The 26,248-nt window shown below is 54.0% G+C and overlaps 9 protein-coding genes across 9 annotated transcripts; 4 read left to right on the top strand and 5 right to left on the bottom strand.

The window, feature by feature from the left end:
* Positions 1-583: 583 nt before the first annotated feature.
* On the bottom strand, positions 584-1,316 carry BO66DRAFT_209572 (uncharacterized protein). Its single transcript, XM_025642582.1, has 2 exons — positions 1,304-1,316; positions 584-1,135 (listed from the first exon to the last, which is right to left on the bottom strand). The coding sequence occupies exon 2, from the start codon at positions 1,053-1,055 to the stop codon at positions 753-755; it is 303 nt and encodes a 100-aa protein (XP_025499399.1). The 5' UTR covers positions 1,056-1,135; positions 1,304-1,316; the 3' UTR covers positions 584-752.
* Positions 1,317-2,370: 1,054 nt separating this feature from the next.
* On the bottom strand, positions 2,371-4,120 carry BO66DRAFT_333617 (CCCH zinc finger protein; the record flags this gene model as incomplete). The annotated part of the gene is made up of 5 exons (XM_025644173.1): positions 2,371-2,945; positions 3,066-3,121; positions 3,172-3,325; positions 3,347-3,997; positions 4,075-4,120. The coding sequence occupies 5 exons, from the start codon at positions 4,118-4,120 to the stop codon at positions 2,371-2,373; spliced, it is 1,482 nt and encodes a 493-aa protein (XP_025499398.1).
* A 289-nt stretch (positions 4,121-4,409) lies between these two features.
* Positions 4,410-6,261, bottom strand: BO66DRAFT_395395 (transcription factor IIF subunit TFG2). The gene is made up of 4 exons (XM_025648208.1): positions 5,651-6,261; positions 5,270-5,534; positions 5,012-5,208; positions 4,410-4,952 (listed from the first exon to the last, which is right to left on the bottom strand). The coding sequence occupies exons 1-4, from the start codon at positions 5,930-5,932 to the stop codon at positions 4,557-4,559; spliced, it is 1,140 nt and encodes a 379-aa protein (XP_025499397.1). The 5' UTR covers positions 5,933-6,261; the 3' UTR covers positions 4,410-4,556.
* Positions 6,262-6,831: 570 nt separating this feature from the next.
* BO66DRAFT_333597 (putative COP9 signalosome subunit 4) lies at positions 6,832-8,112 on the top strand (the record flags this gene model as incomplete). The annotated part of the gene is made up of 1 exon (XM_025644171.1): positions 6,832-8,112. The coding sequence occupies one exon, from the start codon at positions 6,832-6,834 to the stop codon at positions 8,110-8,112; it is 1,281 nt and encodes a 426-aa protein (XP_025499396.1).
* A 648-nt stretch (positions 8,113-8,760) lies between these two features.
* BO66DRAFT_209357 (uncharacterized protein) lies at positions 8,761-10,739 on the bottom strand. The gene is made up of 3 exons (XM_025642580.1): positions 10,234-10,739; positions 10,110-10,180; positions 8,761-10,047 (listed from the first exon to the last, which is right to left on the bottom strand). The coding sequence occupies exons 1-3, from the start codon at positions 10,418-10,420 to the stop codon at positions 9,193-9,195; spliced, it is 1,113 nt and encodes a 370-aa protein (XP_025499395.1). The 5' UTR covers positions 10,421-10,739; the 3' UTR covers positions 8,761-9,192.
* A 1,997-nt stretch (positions 10,740-12,736) lies between these two features.
* BO66DRAFT_209406 (aldehyde dehydrogenase) lies at positions 12,737-14,851 on the top strand. Its single transcript, XM_025642581.1, has 4 exons — positions 12,737-13,360; positions 13,459-13,852; positions 13,914-14,365; positions 14,424-14,851. The coding sequence occupies exons 1-4, from the start codon at positions 12,864-12,866 to the stop codon at positions 14,566-14,568; spliced, it is 1,488 nt and encodes a 495-aa protein (XP_025499394.1). The 5' UTR covers positions 12,737-12,863; the 3' UTR covers positions 14,569-14,851.
* Positions 14,852-16,509: 1,658 nt separating this feature from the next.
* Positions 16,510-18,981, top strand: osm1 (putative fumarate reductase Osm1). Its single transcript, XM_025648207.1, has 5 exons — positions 16,510-16,609; positions 16,676-16,744; positions 16,845-17,082; positions 17,146-18,602; positions 18,661-18,981. The coding sequence occupies exons 1-5, from the start codon at positions 16,570-16,572 to the stop codon at positions 18,756-18,758; spliced, it is 1,902 nt and encodes a 633-aa protein (XP_025499393.1). The 5' UTR covers positions 16,510-16,569; the 3' UTR covers positions 18,759-18,981.
* Positions 18,982-21,044: 2,063 nt separating this feature from the next.
* Positions 21,045-21,778, top strand: BO66DRAFT_333619 (protoglobin family protein; the record flags this gene model as incomplete). Its single annotated transcript, XM_025644174.1, has 3 exons — positions 21,045-21,162; positions 21,220-21,490; positions 21,556-21,778. Coding segments are annotated over 3 exons (612 nt in total), but the record flags the coding sequence as incomplete, so codon positions are not given.
* A 1,810-nt stretch (positions 21,779-23,588) lies between these two features.
* Positions 23,589-24,867, bottom strand: BO66DRAFT_209130 (uncharacterized protein). The gene has a single exon (XM_025642579.1). It carries the CDS (start codon positions 24,767-24,769, stop codon positions 23,648-23,650), a length of 1,122 nt encoding a protein of 373 aa, XP_025499391.1. The 5' UTR covers positions 24,770-24,867; the 3' UTR covers positions 23,589-23,647.
* Between the last annotated feature and the right edge of the window lie 1,381 nt (positions 24,868-26,248).

The raw sequence follows: 26,248 nt of genomic DNA, 5'->3' as shown, positions 1-26,248 counted from the left end.
GGCGATCAAACCCGCCTGCAACGCTTATCCCAATCAGCAGAGCCGTCCGGTAACTAGCTATGCTATGATTCAAGTCGGGAAAGAGGCCAGTAGCCCGGTTGTTGCTCGGTTGCTTTGGAAATGATTGGCCGTAAATCAAGAATGTGATTGCATGATGTGATTGTTGCCCAACGCGGTAGCTACCGATACCTACCTACTAGTCACGGCGTAGGGCAGAGCAGCCATTGACCGGCATTACTATGTACATCGTAAGCCCCAAGTTCTAGGAAAATGCGAAGCATTGGTGGTGAGGTCCTTGAAACATCTGCACTTCGGGGATGGTTGCAATGGATGACACCAGGGACGAACAGTAATGACAGGAAGTGTCCGTTCATCCACGGAGGTGTGTTTCGACCTGACACTCTCCTTTCTCATAGGCCGATAATTTATGACTCCTGTGTAGCATCAGCCTTGAACGAAGTAAGGTAGAGAGCTTGCGGAGTGTTTCAACCTGACCTGATCTACGTGTAACCACGAATCACGGTTCGTCTGAGCGGGTCTGACAGTTAAGTCAAAGGTATCAAAACCACGCGAGGTAGAGGTTCAGTCAGCCCGACGAATGAATCGGTAGGTACCAGGAACAGCAGAGGATGACGGAGGCAAGCGCAGCGAGGATGGAGAAATTAGGAGCAGCACGATGTGGACCGAGTCAGCACATCCCTCAAGTCCCACTTCCTCCTATCGGAAGAGAGTCGATATTTCCCCCCAGGAAGTTAGTGAACGAGGTCCTGCAGTTTCAGGTTCCATTTCCCGGGAACCAAGGAAAGAAGGAAGCTATTCGGTATTGACCGGAAGAATGACGATTGGCGGGGAAAGCAGCTTTGTCCCCAATGAGCGGTGATGATAAAGAGCTGAAGGAAAATAGGGGAGAAGCCAGAACAGAAGTAGCAGCAGCAGAAGTAGCAGCAGCAGCAGCAACAGCAGCAGACAGAAAGAATCAGGCACGGATTTGGCTGCATTGCTGCATTGCTGCATGGACCAGGGGGATCGGATCGCCTTGTCATGCAGCACAACATGTGTGATTTAGTGTATGCGCTATGCGCTATGCGCTTGTTGCGGTGGGCGTTCGGACCGCCTCTTGCTCCTTACTCACGGTCTGTAGGATCGTTATTGAGTGACAGACAGACAGCCTGACTCCCTATGCAGGTGCGGTGTGAGACGATTTCCCCACGGATACTGCATCCAGCTTCCGTGGAACATCGGATGGCCACCAGCCCACCAGCAGATCAACGCCTCGCAAACATGAAACAGTCCCTCTTCTTACCCCAAGAACACGCGGTTACCATCTGACGGACTGGAGCAGCGCACGTTAGGTAGGAATAACACCCCCTACCCAGACGAAAGGCCTTACCCCCGGATTCAAATGAGCATCAGATGAAGCGACCAGTGATGCGGCGAGATTGCCAGGAAGAGTCCATCACCGTTGGTTGCAGCATCTCCTCACCGACCTGGAAGGAGAGAATGGGCCCCTGGTTCGTTTGGAGAGATAGGAAGGAGGAAAGAAAGGGAAGGAAGCCTGCATTGCATTGCATGTTCATCGAATGCGGATCCATGGGGTGTGGGTTTGAATGTGGATGTCGATGTGGATGTGGAGGGGGGTATGGGAATGGGGTTTGACACTGCATAGATACTTATTTGAATTCTTTATTAGGGGTTAATTAGCTGGATTAATGGAAATTGACCCAGTAGCTAGCTAGCTGGAAGTCAAGTCAGGGAAGATAAGGTAGCTTACCCAAACTACCTGATGATCACCGACTATTCACTCCGTCGAGTGACTCACTGATGGGTACTGCCTGATCTCCCCTCCCTCCGTCCCCCTGGCTCATGATGCTGTATGTACTGGGGAGGTGCAGTACGGACTAAATCAGACATGACGATTCGAAGCAGAGCAGTGTGGATGGTCCTGCAGCGCGGGGATTTCTCCCTTCCTTCATTCGTTCCTCACCATAGTCAAGTGCTACACTGTACTCACCTGGAGACACGATCATCTAAGGAGTACAATATCCAATGCTCGCCCAATTCAAGTCCAAAGCACAGTCTCATTTCTATCTTCAATCAATTGACATACGAAACATCCTGAGGAGGGGTATCATTGCCTGCAACTGGTACACGACAGACGGTCCATGAGGTATCAAAAAACCTATTCCAAAGCGAGTCTGATTTCACTGTCTCCATTCCTTGTTTTTGTTTCTTCTTGCATCCCAATTTCACTTTTTTTTTCACTTCGTCTTGTTTCAGATTCTGCCAGCGATCCTATTCAATTCCATACTATCACAGCCAAGTGTCAATTACAGAACTGCTACGGGTGTCAGTGGGCAAAAGGGTGAACAATTAGAGGGGGACAAAGTCCTGCTGCCGCGCGAGGTCACCAATGTCATCACCGGCAGCAGCGACGAGCTCCGGCTCATCGCCGTCGAGATCGTCCGAGTCGACGTCATCCGAGTCGATTGCGTCGTATTCTTCGTCATCGCTGGAGGCGTCCGACTCCTCGTCGTCATCGTCGCCCTCCGTCTTGGTGGCGGCATTCTTCCTGATCTGCCCTGCGCGGTCGACATGGGGCAATCGGCAGTTTTTCTTATGGCACACGCCCGTGTTGGCGTAGTCGGGACACTCGTGCACGTGTCGTTGGTCGCACTCGGCGCCTTTCTCGCAGTATCCTAGGATGGCAAAGTCTCTGCACACAGGAGCGCCAGGTGTCACCCTAACATGGGCGTAGCGACACTCGGGGTTTGCGCAGCGCCCGCGAAGAAAATGCACACATGCAGGGGATCGGTGGGGCGAAGGCTCATGGGAGAGATCGCAACTCATACCTGAGTTGCATTTACCAGTCTGAAGAAAATCCTTGCAAATGGCGACTTTGTGGGGGTCGTGCGTGTAGGGACACAAGGGTCCTTTGTAGCAACTGCCTAAAAATCATCCGATACGCAGTCTGGTTAGAACTCATCCAAGGCAAGCAGACGGGAAAGGGAAGGGGAGCAAAGGGATAATAGGCGGCCGAAAGCCTATCGTGGGGAAAGTGTCGGTACCCGTCGTAGTAAATCGCTGGCACAGAGCGTCCTTCTTCTTAACCGCCATCGGCTTTCTGTAATACATGTAAGTGCAAGCACATAATGTTCAGCACAAGACAGTCACCTTTTCGACGTAACGGCACCCAGCCGGTGCAGGTTACCATTCTTGCTGCGCACAAAGACCACTCCAGCGATCGTGACTCTCTTGGGCGTGTTGTTGGCCGTATTCGGATCATCTACCATCGGTAAGCCAGCTCTCGTACACAGGGGGGAGCATCCTCAGACAGAGAGAAAGAAACCAAAAATCCGGAAATAGAAACACGCACCAGACACTCTGATTAATTTACTTCCGCCGCGCGCAACTCGGAAGGGCACCTCGTTGACCAGAACCTGGTATTCCGCACCCGGCTCAACCGCGGCAACGGCGGTAGCAGTGGTAGCAACCTGCGGCGGGGCGCCGAACCCCGACGGTTGATACATCCGACCATGGCCCTGCGCATACCGTAGCACTCTGGCCTGCTCGATCTGAGCCTTCTTCTGCGACTTTGCCTTGCGGCTCGCCTCCATCGCCTTGGCGCGCGACTGAGCCTCCTTGTCGTAAATGGCCGAGTTGATCAACTGCATGTGCCGGTCGCGCTTCGCCACCCATTTGTTGTTGTTGTTGGTGGTGGTGCTGCTGGCTTCCCCTTCAGTATCCGTCCTGACTCCCGCAGAAGGCGTTGAGCCGGGGGTTCCCGAAGCTGTGGTGGTGTTGTTGTTGTTGAGGATGAGCGTTCGGTGGCGGTGGGGGGCAGCGACAGGGCGGCCGCCGCGGGGGTGGTACTGTCGGCCGCGATACGGTGCCCAGCCTCGTCCCCGCGATGGCACATGCCGTGATACATATTGGCCGGCGGGAATTTCGCTGGTGTAAGGGGACTCGGTGTGTTGATTTTTGTGTCGGTTGATCTGGCCTGGTGTTGAGGGGTTTAGCGGGTTGCAGCTGGATGAGGGCGCTCGCGCGCAAAGATGAATGAAAGCTCCGGCTTACCAGCAAGCTGGCTGATCTTAGCCATGAGATCTTGATCTTCTGTCATGGTGATGAAGTCAGATCACCTGTCGCGTTAGTAAGGATCTGTGAGATTAGGGTGTTGTCTGTTTTTGAAAGGTTGGTTGAGTCGTGAAAGGAAGTCAAGCTACTGAGCGTGTTGTTGATATGGGAGAGCAAGTGACGAAAGCCGTCAGCGGCAAATGAGTCACGTGATTACGTCATTCAACCGTGTAGAAGCAGCATGTACATGGCAAGAATGTTGATCCTCGCTGGGCCAAGGGAACTGGCCTTACTTGAAGTTTGCTTAAGTATTGTGATACAATGAAAATCGATAACTGGTATGTGATGGGTGAGCCAGTGGTCTAAACCCTCACTAGATGTATCTAAAACAAATCTGTATGAAAACATCACTCCAGTAACCCAAAAGAGAGTGAAAGAAGAGAGAAAACGCCATGGCCTATGCAAGATACATTCCGTGCTCTTTAGACAACATTCTCAAACTGTGCATCGTCATTATCAGTCACCATTCCCGACGCCATCGGATCATCCTCCGAGGCTTCATCAAAGTTATAGTCGAGACCAGGAGGAAGCTCCTCCTTGGCATTGCCATAGGCCATCGCGGTCGCATAGTTGCTCTCCTTGAACTCCGGCTTGAGCTCCCAGGTCATCGCGAAGTCTCCCGACTTGACCAAATGAGCCACCAACTCCAGAGTTTGCTTGAGATATGCCTCAGGCTGTCGTAGCCGGGCCTTGAGCGTCTTAAAAGGCCAGTACTTGTACTCGCGGAAGGCCTGGTAGATGAGATCCAGCAGCTCGTTCTGCGGCATACGCGTGGTTTTGTTCTCCTGAGCCTTGAGCTTGGCGGGCTTGGTAGCTTGCTGGTCGGTGATTTAGCATAAGATCCGCATACAAGAAATCCAGTAAATCCAAAACTTACCACAAATGCACCCTTGTCGCTCGGCAGCGCATTCCGCGACTGGAGCAGTTTGCCCGGAATCTTATCGATGAAGACGGTCTCACGCTTGGGTTTCAGCGCCTCCATTGCCTTCTTTTCCGACAGCATTCTGAATTCCTCGTTCTCAACCGGCAGGCAGTTAAACTCTTCTCCAATACTGCCAACCAGCGCCGTTTGTTCTAGTGTCCGTGTAAGCGACCACAACATCAAACCCGGCGCGTCCCCCCGAATAATACATACTAGGCACAGTCTTGCGCACGTAGGGCTCCCACTTCTTCTTGCGCTCCTTCTTCTTCATCTCGCGCTTCATCGACTCGTACAGCGCGGAGCGGGCCTCGCCGAAGACCACCATGCGATTTTCCTGGCCGGGGATATCTCGTTCCGTAAAGAGGTAGGTGTTTTGCGTCGAGTGCGACGTGATTTCCGTGTTTATCGTCTGTCGCTGCAGGATATAGTCTTTGGGGATTTCGCGGTTATCGTCTCGCTCGGGGATGCGCAAGCTGACCTACAAGGCGAGAGAAGCCCGGTGGTTAGCTCATGCGCAATTCATTCCCGACACCGAAGCTATCCCGAGAGGGCAAATCAAGCTCAAACCGGGTTTTCTACGGGATGGTCGCTTACTCGTTTGATATCGTTCGGCGTCCCTTCCACTCTCATCGTTCCGATCTGAACCTCCTCGTCGTCGTCCAGGTTGTTGGTTATGTTCGACCAATGCTCCCATAGCGACCGGGGCAGGCGCGAGAGCCACACGCTCCGCTGCGCCTGCGAGAAATCGAGATCGCCGGCATCTTCGTACAGGTCCTCGTCGTCGATGTCGGCGAGGACGGTGTCTTTGCTCTCGGGGTCGGGTTTGATGTATGGCGCCGTCTGAGCGTCTGGATCCTGCTTGATTTGGGGAACCATGACGCCAGACAAGTGGGTTGTTGCGGTGGCGCGAGATGTCGGGGAGGATCACTCGGGCGGCAGTTCACGAAGACAAGGGCGTCTTAATTTCGAGATTGAGCGACAGTCAATGCAGTATCCGGGAAAGTGGTGAGAAAGGTGGACGAGGGGGAAGAGTGAGAGTTAATTGATATTGAGGGGGGGGAGGTTGCATGCTTCGGTCTCTTTCTTTCTCTCCGCTTTGCAGTTCAACGGGCGGGCGGGTTTCAAGGCGGTGTGGCAAACCCTTGGGGGGGATTGGTAGAAACACTCCAGCCTGTGTTTTGAAGCTTCATTGAGTTCTTTGTTTAGACTTAAGTTCAGCGTTCTTAACTTATTCTTTGTTTCGGTTCGCAGATGCGGTAGAACAAACTTAGTGAGGAATAGCATTTCCTGTTTCATGATTACTAGCTGCATGAGACATCTGGGTAGATGCCTGGACAATAGTGATTGAAGGTAAGACTGATTGATAGAGGTAACACACCCCTGCATTGAATTCCGGTAAGGTGACCATCCCAGCTATGACAGCACCTTAGCAAGCTCTTGACTTCTCGCACATGCCCCTCCAGGTGTAATTCGATGAGGAATGGGCTACTTGAACTGTCAACCTCAAGGGTGAAGACCGTGGTGTGTTATTTATGCCTTAATCGGAGCTGAGCAACCAACCTCACAGGGCCGAGCCGCTTATCGATAAGCGATCCTCCACCTCCAGCTTCCATCACCGACGTCTGCCACCGACAGAGCAACATATCCAATCTGCCACGACATTTATGCCAACACTCCAGCAGTCTTTTGAACAGCACTCCTAAACTGTGACAAATTCTATCGTTCCTACCTTCTCACCATCTCACCCCTGACAAACCCCTCTCGACATCCCCACCATGGCCTCCCAAAAACTCACCTCCGCATTATCGGAGATCGAAGCCTCGACCAACACGCCCACCAAGCTCCAACAATACACCGACCTGCTCACCGAGCTCGTCAACACAACACCACCCGCCCAACTGCCCCAAGACCTCATTGTCTACCTGGACTCAATCCTCAGCGAAAGCCTCAGCATCGTAGCCGCCCGGCCCCTCCTCGACCACTTCGTCACCCTCCTCCGGCCGCTCCCCTCGGAGACCAAAATCACCGTCGGCCAACACGCCGTGACGCTGCTGCAGTCGCGCTCGACCTCCGTCGAGGAGCAAGACGCCTCGATCCGGGAGATCCTGGCGGACGCGTACGAGGCGGAAGAAGACTACATCGCGGCGGCGCGGGCGCTGCAGGGGATCCACATCGACAGCTCGCAGCGGCAGGTGACGGACCTGTCGAAGGTGCGGCTGTGGATCCGGATCGTACGGCTGTACCTGGAGGAGGACGACACGACGAGCGCGGAGGCCGTCCTCAACCGGATCAAGAACCTGCCGACCAAGATCGCGGACCCGGAGCTGAAACTGCACTTCAAGCTGGCGCAGGCGCGCATCTTCGACGCCCGCCGGCGGTTCCTCGACGCCAGCCAGGAGTACTTCGGCGTGAGTCTGGCGGCCGGCCTCGTGGACGAGTCGGACCGGCTGCACGCGCTGGCGGCCGCCATCCGCTGCGCGGTGCTGGCGCCCGCGGGGCCCCAGCGCGCCCGCCTGCTGGGCACCCTGTACAAGGACGAGCGCGCCACCTCGGTCGACGAGTTCGCCATCCTCGAGAAGATGTTCCTCGATCGCTTGCTCGTGCCCGATGAGGTGGCAGCGTTTGCGCTGCGCTTGGCCCCCCACCAGCTGGCCGTCACCGCCGATGGCTCCACCGTGCTGGACAAGGCCGTCGTCGAGCATAACCTCGTTGCGGCGAGTAAGCTCTACGAGAATATCACCACGGATGCGTTGGCCGTGATCCTGGGGCTGCAGGGGAGCGGCGAGTTCACCGCGGGCGAGAAGGCCGAGGCGTATGCGGCGCGCATGGTCGAGCAGGGTCGCTTGAAGGGGACTATCGATCAGATCGACGGGGTCATTCACTTCGAGGCCGCGGCCGGGTCGTCGTCGGTCGCCTTCGGGAGGCATATTCGGCAGTGGGATGCGGGCGTGCAGAGTCTGGCGGAGGATGTCGAGCGCGTGGCTACGAGTATCACTGAGGCGTTTCCGGTAGGTGGGCCTGTTTCTTGGTGGGAGAGCATGGGGCAGGAGTGCTAATTTTGGGCCTAGGAATTTGCCGCTGAGCAGGCGGCGGTGCATTGAGGGTGCTCGGTCATCCATGGGCGCAGTCAGGTCTTCAAAGGGACTCTTGTCAGCTGGACACATTAGAATCTCTGCCGTAAGGTCAGAAACAAGGAGTTCTATCAGGTGGAAAAGAGCTGCATGGTAGGAAAGGGAAAAAATACAATAAGTCATAATCTTCGTTGCAGTCATTAGCGTTCGTCTATTCTAAGTTTTCTGTTCTATGAAATTAACGAGTTGAGAGTAAAGAGTGTATCAAGGTAGAAGAGGAGCGTAGATCCCTGCTACCTCATTTGGGGGTCCTGTGTCTTTTCCCTCCGCCTTGAATGTGAACACAGCCGAGGAAATCCGCCCTCCGATCCGAGGGGTTCTGTCCAAAGGAAGCATACTCCTCCGTCCTCGCCAGAGGGTATACCACGATCCAGCCTCAAGCACCGCGTATCCTCGCCGGAGCATCTCACCTCATTGAGCTCGTACAGAGGCAGGAACAGAAGACATCACCACCCACTGCTCCATTCACTCCACCCACTCACCATTCACCACCCAAACACCCCACCAAAGCTTATCAGATCACCATCACCATCACCACCAGAATCCTCTTCCACAGGGCAACCCCCTCACGTCCCAAAAAACACGTCTCCAGCCCTAAAAGTGGATTTTCGTGATACATTCACATCTCACCAGCAGCAAGCACACCTGATTGGGCCCCCGGACGCGTCCACACGTCCCAAGTAACACAGCCAGGAGCTTCAGCCCTAGGGGTGGATTTTCGTGATCGGTTGACATCTCGACGCAGCGCGGGAGCTGATTGGATGGAAGGGGTTTCAGACCCCCTGGCGACGCGAACCGGGTAACACGGGTTCAGCCTTATATGTGGATTTTCGTGATGGTTTCGACATCTCGACACCGACGCCATGAGGGCAGATGGCGTCGGTAACGCATTGCGTGATCTGTGATGCCGTTTCTGTCTCGGGTGTTGCGCCTGGGTGCTGACTGGTTCGGTGAAGCTTTTAGCGGTTGCTGGGTTTGAGGTTTTAGCGAAGTCTGCAAGGTCTCTTATGCACGACCGTTCGAGCTATCCTCGCTGATTTTGATATCCGTGCGCACGGTGATGTCCATGGGGTGGTGGTGGTGGTTGTAGTGGTTCGGCGCGAAGATGGACGAGGTTGAGCCGTCGCGCTCGTCGGTCGAGGTGGAGCGCGAGCCGAGGCCTTCTTCCATTTTGTAAAAGTCGGAGGCTGCCGCCGCCGCCGCCGCAGCAGCAGCACCGCTAGGGGATGACTTGGCGCCGGCGGAGACGACGAACTGCGAGGTGCTGACGTCGGTGGGGATGTAGTAGGGGGCGGAGCGGTAGCGGCGGTGGCTGGGGACCTTGAAGCGCGGGAACAGGCCGCGGATGATGGGCAGACACGAGCAGATGAGCCCGATGGAGGGCTCGACGTGGGTCCACAGCGTGGCCTGGTAGACGGTGTAGGTGGTGTCGGCGTTGTCGATCCAGAAGAGAACGACGATCCGGTAGATGCTGGCGAAGCAGACGAAGGCGCCTAGCGCGAACACCCCGTTCAGCGCCAGCTTGTCCTGCCAGGCGCGGTGCAGGCCCCAGATCATCGGGATCGGCAGCACCAGAATCACAAAGTCCATCAGCACGTTGAACGCCTGGTTCGTGATGATCAGCGTCATCCCGTCCAGGCATTGCCCGGCTACGCTGTGGTCCCAGTAGGCGCGCAGCGGCCGGCACTGCAGCGCGCAGGCCAGGAAGATGGCGATCCCCCACAGGGTGATCAGGATGTTAATCCCTAAGGTGATCCATTGGAAGGGCTTGGTCGTGAAGACCCGGCGGTAGAAACAGATGATCGAGATTTTGATGGCCGGGCAGAGGAGGAAGTAGGTGAATTGGTTGGCCAGGAAGATCTATGTGTTGGGGCGGTCAGTTGCTGGATCGGGTGTCTGTTGATGGGACAGATGGGATTTACCTTGTAGAAATTCATCATGGTGTCATTGTTCAGGCTGTTTTGGTGGGCTCCGTTGCCTCCGATGGTCACCCCTGGGTGTGAGGTTAGCGGGCTTTCGAGGTGATGGCAGCGTCGCTCGACTTACAGAGCCCCAGTTCGATCAGCATGCCGAGGAGGAGTATAATCGACGCAAAGGAAAGATAGTCGTCAACGCCAAAGCGTACTCGTCGCTTCAGTCTGGCGAATGCACGCAGCATGACTGCAATAAAGGAGAGACCGACCAGCACCGACACGATGCATATCATCTCCTTCCCTCTCGCAGTGAGGACCATGGTGGATGTATCGGTGAAGGTTTATAGTTGGATGAAGGGAATAGATTTGGGTAAAATGAATGACTGGGTATATGTTTAAGTGAAATGTGACAATCACAACATCATTGATTGAGTATGTACACGGGGGTGGATCCTAGGCCCCAGCCAGTGGTATCAACACCTCAGAAAAGTGTTGTAGCGATCCCAGATATTGACGATCGAAGTGAGGGCCACCCCCAGGTCGAACAGCAATTAGCATAAATGAAGACAGAGGCTCACGGAATACGGAGGAACAAGTGGAAACCCGCTTAATATGTAGACTACACATTGCATAGCCAGATCATATGAGAACCTGCCCGATGGGTCCCAGCAGAGGAACTCCGGAGCGAAGGATCCTCGCCTACTAGTGCTTGCGAACTGGCGCATTTGTCATTTATTGGAAGCTTGAGACATTGTGTGATGCACTGGGCAATCTCGTTCCCAGCTCGACACCGATGACTAGGACCACTTTTACTGCCACGGTGGAGTAGGGGACTGCTGCAACATGGCAACAGAGGCCTTCACCCGCCGATCTTGAGGAAGCACGAGCCGAGATCAGAGGATCTGCGTCAGCTCGTGGCAAGGCAACGTTGGAGTTCGTATGCACGTAACCAACTCCTCATGAGGGGTTCTCTGCAGAGCGGTGACCGAAATTTTCTGCGGGTGGTTCGTAGACTCGGCCAAATGAGCATATACAGGGATTATCGTCCTGATGCATCGGTTATTCTAGAAAAGGCAGGAGCAGGAGCAACCATTGATTATGCTGATTATGCAAATAGAGTAGGAGGTGAAACCACGCACGACTAGCGGTTTGCAGATGGGATGGCTCGTGCCATTTGAAATTGAGCTCCACTGTCCAAAGAAAGAACCCAAGAACCAAGGGTTCTGGCCGGATAGGAGCGGGAGAGAGTGAGAGAGAGAGAGAGAAATTGGAACGAGTCAGTTCAAACTCCGACGGGAATTCGGCGCCATCCCGCCACGCTTGCCTCAATCGGCTCAGGGCGGGGTTCCGCCGCGCGGGTTCGGACCATGGAGATTATTAGTTAATTAGTTATGACGGTACCGATTTAGTCAAGCTTGACGACCATCGGCTCTCGATTGATTGCCTATATACTATGTACTTACGGAGTAGTACAAAGTAAGAATGCAACCGAGGCATCAGCCTCCTTTTCTCGTGACACAAAGCTAGAGAGAATCTGACAATTGAGTATCAAGAGATGGAATCTTCCACAAGTCGCGCACTCACCACCGTCGCTCTGCACCTGCACGATCGATTCGACTACTAGCCGGTCAAATCCGGTGTGGGCAGACAAATATGCGCATATGAATGGCAGCCTAGCAGCCAAGGAGGGAACTGGGATGGAGCATTTCAGCTCTTCTCTTCCCCGATACAGATGATCATCGGAGTCAGATCGCCCTTTGATTGACCAAGATGCCAGGAAGCCAGAACCCACCGAGTCTCCCCTCCGGCCAGGCTGCTCCACCACGCTGAGTGGATACTCCACCACCACAGACAATTATTGGAGTCGAAATTGAATCCAGTGCTTTCGGCCGTAAAGAGTCCAGAACCGATTCATCGCTTCGCCCAATTGATTGCGCTGACAAAAGTGCTCCCTCGATCTTTGCCAATGGTGTTTGTCCTGCTCTTCTTGTTGACCAGAGTCTAGGAGCAATAGTCTACACCTTTGGCGGTGCTGGACCATGGTCGGCACCGCCGATCAATTGTCCGTGACGCCCAGAAAGGTCGTGCGTTACCTAAAATCAACGGTGCAGTGTCCATCGGTTAAATAGGCCGGCAAGTCAAGGGATGACCTCCTGTTCAATTGCACCGGAACGATGCCCACACACAGTTCTTAAATCGATCAAAGAATCACTTGGTACGTCGTTTGGTGGACAAGGTTGAGTCTAGGGCAGTTAGCATCTTCAATAGTCTCAGTAAGGTTAATCCGCTGTCAGCTGGAATAGGTAAGAATCATCGTTGGGATCGACTGGCATGACGGCATAACGTTACCATGTGCAAAGCATGTGGACAATGAATCACTTGCAGGATGAGCATATTCAGCATAGCCTTGAGAAGGTCCAATTCAAGGCCACAATCCGCACGACATGGAATAAATTGCACTGAGACCATAAGTACCAAGAATAAGTGATGGTTGATTGCACTAATCATAGCGATGTTGCTACAGTCTCTAGGCTGAGTCCGGAAGTGGGGATTAACCGTCCGACCCGTTCTTGTTGACCTGGTTTATTCTCCCTCACCAACCCAGCAGCCATACTTAAAAATGGAGATCGCACTCCCTCTGTGGCGGGGTCCAAGCCAGGACCCTGCAGGTTTTCGCCAGGGTGTATATCAATTCCAGTGCATGCTTTGATCTACTTGCTTGATTTTGAGTCTAGTATACCACAGACCACCTACCTTCCCACCATGACGAATACTCCCCTCGCTACGAAATCAGCGGTGACTGCACCTCCCACTCGTCCCCCGGTAATCCCCTTGATCATCAATGGAAAGGAGGAGTTAGCAGAGTCTACATTCGAAGTCGTCAGCCCCTACACCAACGAACCTTGCTGGGCAGCTGCCTCTGCCTCCCCGCAAGATGCCATCCGCGCCGTGGAGGCAGCAGAGGCGGCCTTTCCAGCGTGGTCGCAGACCAAACCCACCGTGCGGCGGGATATTCTCCTGAAGGCGGCCGACATTCTGGAAAGTCGCCTCGAGCAGAACGCGGAGTACATGCGGACGGAGATGGGCGCAGATGTGGGTGCGTCGCAGTTCTTCATCGTTCCACTCGGGATTCGCATGCTCAGGGACATTGCGGGGCGCATCACTTCCATTTGTGGCAGTGTGCCCGTCGTTGAGGAAGAGGGTCAAAGTGCGATGATCTACAAGGAGCCCATGGGGGTCATTCTGGGCATTGTCCCTTGGTATGTTTCGTGTTCTCCCAATCGTTGAGCAAGGCAGGCAACGCTCTCTCCACAACTCGGGGAGGTGCGATTAGATTGACTGACTTTTTTCCGAAAAGGAACGCCCCGTACGTCTTTGGTGTTCGTGCGGCCGCCTGCGCGCTCGCCGCCGGTAACACAACGATCCTTAAATCCTCCGAAGCCACTCCCTGCAGCTACTGGGCGCTGGCCCGTGCGTTCGTGGATGCAGGCGTGCCAGCCGGTTGCTTTAACCTGATCTCCTGCCGGCCGCAGGATGCCCCTGCAGTAGTCAATGCCATGGTTGAGCACCCGGCGGTGCGCAAAATCAACTTCACCGGCAGCACGGCCGTGGGCCGAAAGCTTGCCGCGGTCTGTGGGCAGAACCTCAAGCCCTGCTTGATGGAGTTGGGCGGCAAGAACAGTGCCATCGTGCGCGCGGATGCCAACATTGAGACCGCCGTGAAGGGCGTCCTAGCGGGTGCTTACCTCAATGTAAGTTCTCTTTTTGCCATCCGATTTCCTGAGGGGGAGGGGCATTCTGACGCCACTGTAGTCGGGGCAAATCTGCATGTCCACGGACCGCATCCTTGTCCACTCCTCCATCGCCCCGGCTTTCATCGACGCGCTCAAGGCGGCGCTTAACTCCAACCTTGACTCCTCGTCGCCTCCTCCTACGTTGGTCAACATAGCTTCCAAGAAGCGGGTCGAACGGCTGGTGTGGAATGCCCTTGAGAATGGCGCCCAGCTGCTTTCTGGCTCGGTGGATGAGAAGACAGCCCAGGCTGGAGGTGGCGTGCGCATGCCCCCAATTCTTCTCGGCGACGTGACGGAGAACATGGCCGTATGGCAAGAAGAGGCCTTCGCTTCGTTGGCGGCCTGTATGGTGGTGGACAGCGACGAAGAAGCCATCCGCCTGGCGAATAACAGTGGGTATGGCCTGTCTGCGGCGGTGTTCACGGAGGACCTGCGCAAAGGTCTGGCGATGGCGCGGAAAATTCAATCAGGGTACGTCTCCTTCTGTGCCTGACTCCCGAATCCAGTTTGCTAACCGCCACGCTTGCAGTGCCGTCCATATCAACAGCATGACCGTCCATGACGAGCCCGTCCTTCCCCACGGCGGAGTGAAGAACAGCGGATGGGGCCGGTTCAACTCATCCCAAGGACTGGAGGAATTCCTTGTCACCAAGAGCGTGACTTGGATGGACTAGACCCGACGTAAAAGCAAGCAAGCAAGCAAGATCCACACGATCTGATGTACTGTATATAGAAACCTTTTTTTTAGCGCGGTGTGCATGATATCCTCGACCGCCGTGAGCGATGAACCTGACATTCTTCCCCCCGGGGACGCATCAACATGCCCCCTCCCAACGTATCCCTCCCTCGCGAGAGGTAGATATTAACCCGAGAATCACCCATATATGGCATCCCAGCTCGCACAGACAGCAGGGAATCACGAACCGACCAGCAGCAATTACCCCGAATCCCCGACGTCTCGTCCCCCTACGGTCGGGCTATCTCGCTCCGAGGGTGAAGCCCCATCCAGTTAGGTAAATTACAGAAACAAGCTTCGCACCGTGCAACAATACAGCAGACAGAATTCCATACCAAGCCAAGCCCTCAAGATCTCTTCTCTCTATTTCATCGTTCTGTTGATAACCTTAAACCCACCGCATGCAAATAGGGGTTGAGGTATGAGCATGACGGATGCGTGCATGCCCCGGGCGGCAACTGAGCCTGCTCGATTCGGGAATTTCAATAGACGACAGCAACTACGTCATGGGTGCAGTTTCGGAATTCGTGTAAGGGCGAGCTGATTGGTGGGATTAAGTGGTGGTGTCAGCAGGTGGGCAGGGGTGGGCAGTAGCCGACCTGTCTGGGTCAGGTGATCAATTGCCGGTTTCGAGGGTAACCTGGTGTTAGTTACATGTACCATGAGGGTGGATTGTGGGGTATTATGGTACAGTACTGTGTCTTGTACGGTCTGGATGTTTTGGGGAGTGGCGGTTGTTTGTGTGGTTGATGTCGCTTGAGATGGTACCTGTAGTATTGTTCTTCAAGGTGAGGAGGTTGGAAGGGTCGGTGTGGCTCACCTATTGACTCGGGAGGGGAAGTACTGTACTGAAGTAGATCAATCAAGCCACCATCTGATTCTTCGGTCCGAGGTACATTCGACTTGGACAGGGGTGTTAGTCCGCTGAAGAATGGGAGGTGTGTTCGTCTCTGGGGTTGGTTGATTGATACACAGCTCCAGCTTACAAAGGTATCTACTGGTTCATGTTTTGGGTGTATTGCGGCTGGGTTCGTCTCGATCACTGTAATATAGGAGGACTCAATGGTAACGGTAAGTTAGTTGTAGGAATCTCGTAAGTGCTGGAGTGTTCAAGTGCTTGAGGGAGACACACACAGTAGGATTTCCCCAGGCGGGGAAAGATACCTTAAACAGTGGCACTGCAAACTTGAACTTCCAAGATGAGAAAACCAAGTGATCGTCCGCGCGGGGGAATGACGGGCTGACTTAAGCCTACACGCTCATTTGCTCTTCCCAGCGGCGGCATGTGAAAGGGACTCGAGCTCCATTGTGTCATCATCATGGGCTGGGGAAAAGAAAGCATCTGCTGACTTTTCTGGGGAAAAAACCAACTCGCGTTTCGGCATGTGATGGTATGGATGGGAAGATATGTAGCTTGAAGGAGCGAGGTTCGTCTGCCAATATACATACATGGAACATATATTCCAGTGGGCAGGTTGTAGTTATCATCCTCCTCAAGGTCGTTGGATTTCTAGTTTTGGATGAGCAGTCTGATTGAGGTCACCCTGTTGGTTGATATGGGCTACGGTGTAGAGTACTAGTTATAGCACAGACTGAGTGAAGATGTATTAAGTCTGCCAGTATTAGCTGTTCCCGTACAGTACCTGAGGATTAGAGCTGGGGCAGGCAGACGGTATCAGTACGTATGGTATGGACAGGGTATGGGATGAGCCTCGGCCGATAAAGCAGCTCTCCCCCGATCGGCTTCTGAACATTGGAATTCCCTCTCGCTCTCTCTCGCTCCCCCGGATCACTGGGGGTTTCTCTTAAGATCTGCCCCATCATTCATTATTGTCTTTCCTCAAATACTTTTACCTTTCCTTCTCCCAATCTATCTTCTGTTTTTTTTTTCACCTCTACTCATCTTATCCTCCATCCCCTTCACACACTCCCCCACATCATGACGACTGCCCCCAGGATTATTGTAGTTGGCGGTGGATGTGAGTGACTCCGACTTAACCGTTTCCAGCTTTCCCCGCATTGCTGACCATTGCCTCGTCGCTCAGTGTCCGGTCTTAGTGCCGCCCACACCGTCTACCTCAACGGTGGAAATGTCCTCGTTCTGGACAAGCAGGGTGCGTTTTCTTTCCCCTTGAAGTGGCGAGTGATACGATTGAGATCGCAGTTCGATATCGCCATATTCCATCTCTGTCCTCGAGGCTAACTCCAGACCAGCCTTCTTCGGTGGCAACTCCACCAAGGCTACTTCCGGTATCAATGGCGCCCTGACCCGCACCCAGGTCGACCTGGGAATCCCCGACAGTGTCAAGACCTTCTACGAAGATACCCTCAAATCGGCCAGAGATAAAGCTCGTCCGGATCTCATCAAGGTCCTGACCTACAATTCTGCTTCCGCGGTCGAGTGGCTGCAGGATGTCTTCAACCTCGATTTGACGCTAGTTTCCCGCCTGGGGTGAGTTTTGCTTGTGACCGGACACTCTTGGTGACTTCGAGCCATCATGCTAATTCTGCGCAGTGGTCACTCCCAGCCCCGCACACACCGTGGTCACGATGCCAAATTCCCCGGAATGGCCATAACCTACGCCCTCATGCAACGGTTAGAAGAGCTCACCGAGTCGGAGCCCGACCGTGTCCAGATCATCAAGAAGGCCCGCGTTACCTCCATCAACAAGTCCGGAAATGCTGTGACAGGTGTCACCTACGAGTACAACGGCGAGACGCACACTGCTGATGGTGTGGTCGTCCTGGCCACCGGTGGCTACGCTGCCGACTTTGGCGATGGATCCCTGCTCAAGCAGCACCGTCCGGACACCTTCGGGCTGTCCAGCACCAACGGCACCCACGCCACGGGTGATGGCCAGAAGATGTTGATGGAGATCGGCGCCAACGGAATCGACATGGACAAGGTCCAAGTGCACCCCACGGGTCTTGTCGACCCCAAGGACCCCACCGCCAAGTTCAAGTTCCTGGCTGCTGAGGCGCTCCGTGGTGAGGGTGGTCTTCTCCTCAACTCGGACGGTGAGCGGTTCTCGGATGAGCTGGGTCACCGTGACTACGTCTCTGGACAGATGTGGAAGGAGAAGGAGAAGAACAAATGGCCCATCCGCCTTGTGCTCAACAGCAAGGCCTCCAATGTGCTCGACTTCCACACTCGTCACTACTCCGGCCGTGGCTTGATGAAGAAGATGACCGGCAAGGAGCTCGCCAAGGAGATTGGCTGCGGCGAGGCTGCCCTCAAGAAGACCTTCGACGACTATAATGCCATCGCCGATGGCAAGAAGAAGGACCCCTGGGGCAAGCGTTTCTTCCACAACCTGCCTTTCAGCATCGATGATGACTTCCACGTGGCCCTTATGGAGCCCGTTCTTCACTTCACCATGGGTGGTATTGAGATTAACGAGCACGCCGAGGTCCTGAACAGCGAGCAGAAGCCCTTCGAGGGTCTCTACGCCTGCGGTGAGCTTGCCGGCGGTGTCCACGGCGCTAACCGCCTGGGTGGCTCTTCGCTCTTGGGCTGCGTCGTCTACGGCCGTGTTGCCGGTGACAGCGCCAGCCAGTTCCTCTTCAAGCGTCTCCTCTCCGGTGGCGCGTCCACCGCACAACAGCGTCTGGGCCAAATCTCCCTGCACATCGACCCGTCAACCCCGGGCAAGATCGCCGTCGAATGGACTGGAGCCGGTAGTGGTAGTGGTCAAGTCTCCGCGGCTGCCGGAACTCCTGCTGACTCCGTCCAGGCCGCGAAGTCTAGCGCCACCCCCGCGGGTGCTCCGGAGTCTGCCAAGCCGACCAGCCCGGCCAAGTTCAGTATTCCCGAGACGGAGTACTCCATGGAGGAGGTGGCCAAGCACAACAAGAAGGAGGACCTGTGGATCGTGGTTAAGGGTGTTGTATTGGACGTGACCAACTGGTTGGACGAGCACCCCGGTGGCGCCAATGCTTTGTTCAACTTCATGGGTCGCGATGCCACTGAAGGTGTGTTTTCCCTCGTGAATGATGTCAAGAAAAATGAGACTGACCATAGCTACTTTAGAATTCGCGATGCTCCACGACGACGAGGTCATCCCCAAGTACGCTGCCCACATTGTGATTGGTCGCGTCAAGGGACAGACTCCCAGCCTAGAGCTGTGATTTGCGCGTTAGAGTCTGTTTTGTTTTTTTGGATGAAAATGATCTTGCAGCCATGTTGATACATACCCTAGTCAGTCTTATTTTTTTTTCGCTTTGCTTTGCTGTGATCCATGCATGCATGCCTTTGATGGGGCTTAGACGTTTGATTCTTTCTGCGGTGGTTGTAAAATACAAGCAGTATAGGACATCAATTGAAGGTTATTCTTGGACCGTTTGGTATAATTTGACCACAATAGCAAGTGCTTATTCTTCTATCCGATGTTGTTGACATGTCGGGAGGCACAAGTGCTGAGTCGAATGGATATCCCACCCCTAGCTCAGCTTGCCTTCTCGGGCAAAATCCACGAGAAACTTGACAGTGCATTACCTCGTGATAGGGGGTATATGTGTACATCATAAGTAGTAGTGATGCACTCGAGCGCTAGGATGATGATGTATTAAGATGAGTGGGTGGGGGTCACGCCTTCACAGGCAACTATAGCCCGCGCTCATTGTATGCAGGTGCGTCTAGGTTCCTGGGACCGAGTGCAGTGACATTTGAAACATACCCTAGCTGGGGATCCTTGGCCCTTCTTGACCCCTCGTGTGGATTACAACGTGAAACCGGGTTCGTAGAGCGACTGTCTGGTGGATAGATCAGATAGTTGCTCATGTTTAGCTTTACTGTCACGAGCGGAGTTGATTCCATGATTCTCGATGCATATAGTAGCATGTTGGGCTCTATTCCTTTGGGCTCGTGTTCGGACATGACCAGATAGATGAACCGAATGATTCGTTTTTTTTTTCTGCTTATGGGACAGGGATGGATGTCTTATACATGCATGGTGGCGATGGTGAAAATGGCTGTTGTTGGCTACGCTTATCTAAGGATCTTAGCTTGGTTCGTATTTGTTTATTGTTTGGCTCCTTTTTTGTTGTTGATCCATCTCGACCATTGGAAACAAGTTAACAACTGATCGAATTGACTGACACCTGGAGCTTTGAAGGGAGGCCTGGTAAGGCCAATCTAGATCGGTGCCTGACTCCACTTGCAATCTCCAACATGATTCATGGTCATTGGTGGCTGTTTCAAGTGGCCTGATCGCTTGCTTTTCCAGGTGTGCCTGTGCTGACGGACTCTCCCCCGAGATCGATGTCCGGGATTTCCGGCCCCTTCCGACGACGGCACAACACACGCGGGCAACGCCAGCCGCAACATTCAACAGCAAAACAAGACCAAGCGGTCTTCGCCATTAATCCACCCATCCGTCCTGTCTTTTCCTATTCCCGTCACTATTAACTATGATCCTTGAATACGACCATCTCTGATCACCCCCTCCGGCGATATCCCGGCCTAGAAAAACCTGCCCTCGGCCGAGCCCCTCCTCGTGTGGTTCGGGGATCGCCCCCCTTATTACGATTCACCCTACTGATCATCTCCGTTCATGAATGCTCCACCACCAATCCCACCCATGACTACTGTGTACGTCCATTCAACATTGTCCACCCAATTGCGGGGTGGGATCGGGGCAATGGTACCCGGCGCGAGCTGAAAAGCTGCTGGACCACTCGCAATCTCGAATCTGGGTCTAATGACAGGGGGAAGATTTCGCCTCTTTCCGGTGAGAGTGGGGGGCGCTTGTCTTTCGCTTCAATTCCATCTTAATCTATTCGCCGTTTGGTCATTGGGCCGCGACATGAGTCGTGCTCAGCGCCGGTCTTTGATGGGGCAGGATGATGGCGGGTGGGATAGGAAAGTGGGCAGTGCCGACTGGAGAAAAATAATGGTGGGCGGTCCTGTCCTGTCCTGTCCGCTCTCCCCTCGCACAAGTCCGTGGAGATGAGCGCATGCTCGGGGGGTTACGTTGGATGTGTGTACCTGCTGTAGCGGTGGTCCTGTGGAGCATGGCAGGGAAGTCAGCTCCTCGGGTTGCGTGCGACAGGGCCCAGATTCCCCGAAGAAGGCAGGCAGGCACTCAAGGGCTGAAAAGTCGCCTGCTAAGGGTAATTAGATTGCTGTTGCTGCTGTTGCTGCTGCTACTGTTGCTGCTCGGAGATAGTACAAATGCTGGTCCTCCTGTCCCTGACACACGCGAGGCCCTGCGCTGCTTTTTCTTTCACGTCCAACGATTCGTGATCTTTTTTGACCCTACTATTCAACCCACGATAAAAGCAGTGCTTAGTGGCTGGCCACTGACGCCTCTGATACCTTCACTCGCTTTATTGTATTCTCGGTGCACGTGAATTGGATATCTCAGCATCCAACACCAAAGGTATCGGAAACTATCCGCTACACATCCTGCCACCATGCCCAATCGGCCTAAGTTAGATCAGTTTGATATTCGACATGTGGATCGTCGGGAGCTATACACGGACTTCAAGAAGCGCATTGCGTATTTGAAGGCCTTTTTGAATCTGGTGGAAGGTGCAGATTTCTCCCTGATTGTTCCGAATAAGTTTCTGACCTGGGTTTGCCCACAAGATGATATAATCGTCTTCAACAAAGGCGTCAAGTACCTAAAGACGGCGATCCCAGACCTCACGCATCGCCTGTATTCCAAAATGCTCGAGTTCGACATCACAGCCCGCGCGTTGCGGACCCGCAACACCGCCTGCCACGCGCACGTGGAAGATCTCTTCACCATCGACAGTCCGCACGTGGAGCGCCGCAAGATTTTTTGGAAGTGGTATTTGACCCGGCTGTGCAACGACCCGAGCCAGATGGAGTATTGGGAGTATCTGGAGAAGGTAGGGTGAGTCCTCCGGCTCTTTCGCTCAGATGTTGCGCGCATCAGTTCGTTAACATGGCCCCTAAAAGGAGGATGCACACCGGTAAAGAACTGCTGCACCCGTTGAACATCGAATACATCCACATGAACGCCTGCCTCCGGTACGTGGAAGACGCGTTGATCGAGTGGATCTCGCTCCACCCGGAAATGACCGTCCGCTTCAAGTTCGCCCTCATCCGCGCCCTGAACAAGATCATGTGCATCCAGAACGACCTGATCTCGAAATGCTATATCCCCGCCGGGCAGGAGTATGAAGAGAATTCCGAGGAGGAGGGGCCTACGATGACGACAACGACGACGACGACGACATCAACAACGACGGTGGATGACCCCCGACGACGACCCAGTTTTGACACGATGGCCTCCTCGCCACATTTTCGCCCCCGCGCCGAATCCCAGGCCACCACCGGCACGACCGCCTCCAAGACAGCGAGCAGTGTCCGCAGCGCCGAGACCCAGCTTTCGGCCCCTCTCGACAGCCCGTATTTTGGGCATCATCCGAGCTGCCTAACCCCGGGGTTGGTGTCCTCGTCGTCGAGACCGACCTCCTCGGCGGGCGAGTCTCTGAGCGCGAAGAGCATGACGACGGCGACGACGGCGACGAATAGCAGCAGCAGCCATGGTGATATTCTGGCTGCTCGCGCGAGCTCCTCCACCCTGGATTCGAATCCGTATCCGACCACCCCGCCCTCCACGTCGTCGAGTAGCAGCAGCCTGCGTCCGGCGCCGCCGAATAATCTCTGGCGCAATTCGATGGTCGGGCTCGTGGCGCCGTTGACGGTCGAGTCGTTGCAGACGCTGGAGACGAAGATTTGGTCGGAGAGGAGTTGAGCGGATGTTGTCGGCTGGTGGCCCTCAGGTTCGAGGTTCGAGGCTGTAGGGTGGTGGTTCCTTATTTAATTGTACATAATATCTAACTAGTGATTGGGTATGGAACTATTTGGTGATGTTTTCGATGAGCATTCTTGGGCTTTAGTGGTGAGTGTTGCTTCTCGCCTCTAGGAGGATAAGATAAGGTAGGTTTGTCCTGGACATCTGTAAATACTGTAGTAGTCGGCATGTATCAAAGAATGAGAATAGAGGCGAGGAGATTCGGAGTTTATACAACTACGCAGATCAGATCAGTCAGCCCTCAGTACTCATCTGCACAGATCCCAACAAGACCGAAGCGCAACTGTGCTACCGATCTATATATCCCGGTCGACCGGTCCCATGTAGACCTGCTGGTAGAATCACACCCTTTCCCCGAAACCGAAGCCCGTGCTGAAACCCGGAGATGTAGCGAACTAAAATCAACCTGTTTGAACCGATAGGGAGGAAGATTGTGAGCCCAATTCCATGGACTATTTTTCTGGTTGTTGCTTGTGGGGGTAGGGCAGGTAGATTACCGCGTCATATTCAGATACTACCTCCGATATCCATTGGGGTTCTATATGTCCTTCTGGTTCGGGGCTTCAGTAGCTGGGTGTGTTTATGTTTGTGTGTTGTGATTGTTGTAGCTAGTACTAGCTGGGTAGCTGGGTTTGGGACAGGTGTGTGATTGAACATGCATGGTGGTGGAGTATGGGAGCTGGATACGGAGTACATATCCGGGGATTTGGGTGGTGGGCGCTGCAGCGGACAAGGGATTGTCTGTCTGCTAAGGTGCTGGGTCAAGAGAACAGGGTTTGTCGGTCTGTGCTATTTGATTGTGGTACTATGGTGAGGTACCTGGTTTAGAGGCAAGTGTGGAAGAGGTTTTGTTTTTGTGGCGTGGGCGATGGATGTACTCTACTGTCTGCACTGTACTGGATTCAGGAAATTGTGGCTGGTTGATCTTGTGGCTTTGTGGTTCTTCTATTGTTGGTGTTGAATAGCTTGATTGTGTGCATTCGAATTGGCTTTCAGGTTAGGTGTATATCTCACGAGGTGTATGCGTGCATTTGGATATTTATAATTGAATATAGATATATATTTATACCCGATAAATCAAGAAGGTGCTCGTCGCTTGACGCGGCGCTATAAATTCAACTTGATGGACAAATCTACCAGCTGCACACACTATAATACCAGACGATGCTGGACCAGGGCAAGACCATCTGGATATATCACTACCATGCAACCGCATCTACCCCCTAAGTGCTACTTCCCCATCGCACCAGGACCAGTCTGCATATGCTTCAAGATCATCCTCAGACGTCGTACAGCAGGGCCATCCGCCTCCTGGCCATCTGAACCACCCCTGTCCCTGGACTGTAGCTCCTGGGCGGCGGCCTCCAGAGTAGGTTGCAGGTAGCCCCATACCTCGTCGTGGTATCGCTCCTCCACCCCGAGCCAGGCCGCTGCGCCTGGTATTCCCGTCATGACCGCGTCGCGCAGGGTCACGGCGTCTGTATTGGCTGCGGACGGGACGGACTCGAGGAAGCTGCTAATATCAGGAACGAGACTATGCGGGTTTACGTGGTTGGTAGTGTGTGTGTTGATGGTAGAAGTGGGAAGCACGCGACGAAAAGACTCGAGAGCCTGGATCTCCGTGGGGGTGAGCTGGGCTGGCGCGGAGAGTTCGGTCTCGATTACCTCCGCTGGCTCGTTGGCGGACGGGGGAAAGTTGGGGTCGAAGGTCAAATCGGAGAGGAGCGAGACGATTGCGGCGCCGTCAGACGGAAGGGCGGACGCTTGTCCGCCTTGTTTGTCCTGAGACAGACCCCCTTCGCCGGCAGCATGATGACTCGGTGTCCATCTCCCCTTGCCTTTGCCCGTGTCGACTGTGCTTAAGTCCGCTGCAGCTGGGGCAGAGGCTGCAAGGTACATTCCATTGCTGCCGTTGAGGGATTCTTCCCCATACGTGCGCTGGAATTCATCTTCTGTGAGCGAGGGAAGCTCGAACCCTCCGGCGTGGGTGGTGGACGATGATCGGAATGCTTCGAATTGTGTGGTCGGTGCTGGATCTGCTATCCGTGAAGAATTTAATCCGGTGGTTTCGTGATATTGTTGCGCTGCTGATAGGGCGGACTGTGAGGAGGACGAGGCGGACGAGGCTTTCCCACTGCCGGCCAGCAATTGAGCGGTCTCTGCAGAGGGCTGGCGCGAGGTGGAAAACACGTTTTTGGCGAGTCCAGACGCGGAATCTTGGATGCGACTGGCTAGCGAACGGCCATCCTGGTCGCCTTCGTTGGCCCCGGCGGAGGATTTGGGCTCGGGCTCCTTGCGGTGAGGGTCGGCGGGTTTGTCGTCACTGTTGCCCCGCTTCTGGTTGTCGGGCATGGTTCGTGACAAGCGGGGGAGAGAATGGGTGGGATCAACCTATTTCTGTCAATGAGTGTGGCGGGAATAAACAAAGAGATCGGCCGATAAAGAAAATCAAAACTGTCACCAAACTGTCACTGAACTGTCACTGAATTGGTTTCTCCCGCAAAAGCTATAGTTAGTTATAGTACGTCGTAGTGTAGTCAGTGTTCGGCTCAACGGCGTCGCCGTCGGTCGGGATCCAAGCATGTGAAGAGCCTCAGGCCGCCGGGCTGGTGATGGAGGAAAGAAACCCTGATTCTCAAGGCAGCTAAAAACGCCCGATGGGGAATTTGGTAGTGGGAGCCCAGTCTGGGAGCTGAGCATCGCTCAAGTCCGTCACTTGTCACTTTACTCAAGCCCGAACGGATCCTCCGGTCCATTGTGATGGATGAGGAAAGATCCTTTGCAGCTGAATGGTCAGTTATTTTGCATCGTTCATTGTTAGTAATGGCCATCGTAGTGATTACTGGGTGGGTAGTTAGTTAGCTGCTTGGTGGTGGTGGTCTGGAAGCTCTAGCTACAACACGGCCGGGTGCAGAAGAACAACCAGGAAGTGGACGGATGCTTGAATAGAATAAGGAAAAATGGTTGAACAATGAGAGTAGAGGCAAAGAGCAATAACAAAGGTAAGACAGAATAACTCTTCATGAAGAATTGAATCATATTTCAACACAAACCCCCAGGATGGTGGAAGATTCATTGATCTACTTCGTGCCTTATCAAAGTGTCGAAAATGAAAACGAGTGGTTGATGTCAGCGCCCAGCTTAAGTTACTCTGAGTAAGTTGGGTTGACTTGTCTTGTTGTTGCGTGTGGGTTTTTTAGAATTACGGGCAGCCACTCCATCCATCCTATCCTTTCCTTCCTCACTCACTCACTCACTCACTTACCCTCTCCCTCCCCACCAACTACCACCAGTCCACCACCCACCACCGACCGACGGGCGGGTGTTTCCAAACCACCGCCTCACCTCAACCAGCACCAGCACTACTACTACTACCACCACCACCACCACCACCACCGCACTTCACCACTCCTCCTCTCCTCCTCCATCTTGCCCAGTATCGTCATCCTCTTCCTTCCCACTTCCCCTCCTCCTCCTCCTCTTCCCCCCTCTCCCCATCCCGCATTTTCAACTCCCACCTTCTCTCTGCTTTTCCACTATTTTATCGGCCACTCTATCTGGCCGGGTTCAGCCGTTTCCTTGAGATTTCTTTCTCTTTCTCATAGATAATCCCGCCCACTCCAATCTTGATGCACCCGAGAGAAGGGAGTTTGAGGCACGACTAAAATCCCACGCCCCCCACGAAAAAAAAAAGACCACCCAAAAAACTCCTCTTCTTTCCTCTATCTTCTGGCTTCTGATCTTGTCAGCTCTGGCTGCCAATCTTTCGTCTTCTCCAGCATACAAGTGACTCACTCGATCTCTGCCAATTCACCTTCTCGGCGGATATCA

The sequence above is a fragment of the Aspergillus aculeatinus genome (assembly GCF_003184765.1).
Source record: "Aspergillus aculeatinus CBS 121060 unplaced genomic scaffold BO66scaffold_62, whole genome shotgun sequence".
Lineage (NCBI taxonomy): Eukaryota > Fungi > Ascomycota > Eurotiomycetes > Eurotiales > Aspergillaceae > Aspergillus > Aspergillus aculeatinus.
The sequence above is the reverse complement of the archived record's forward strand: the minus strand, read 5'-3'. Positions and strand labels throughout refer to the sequence as shown.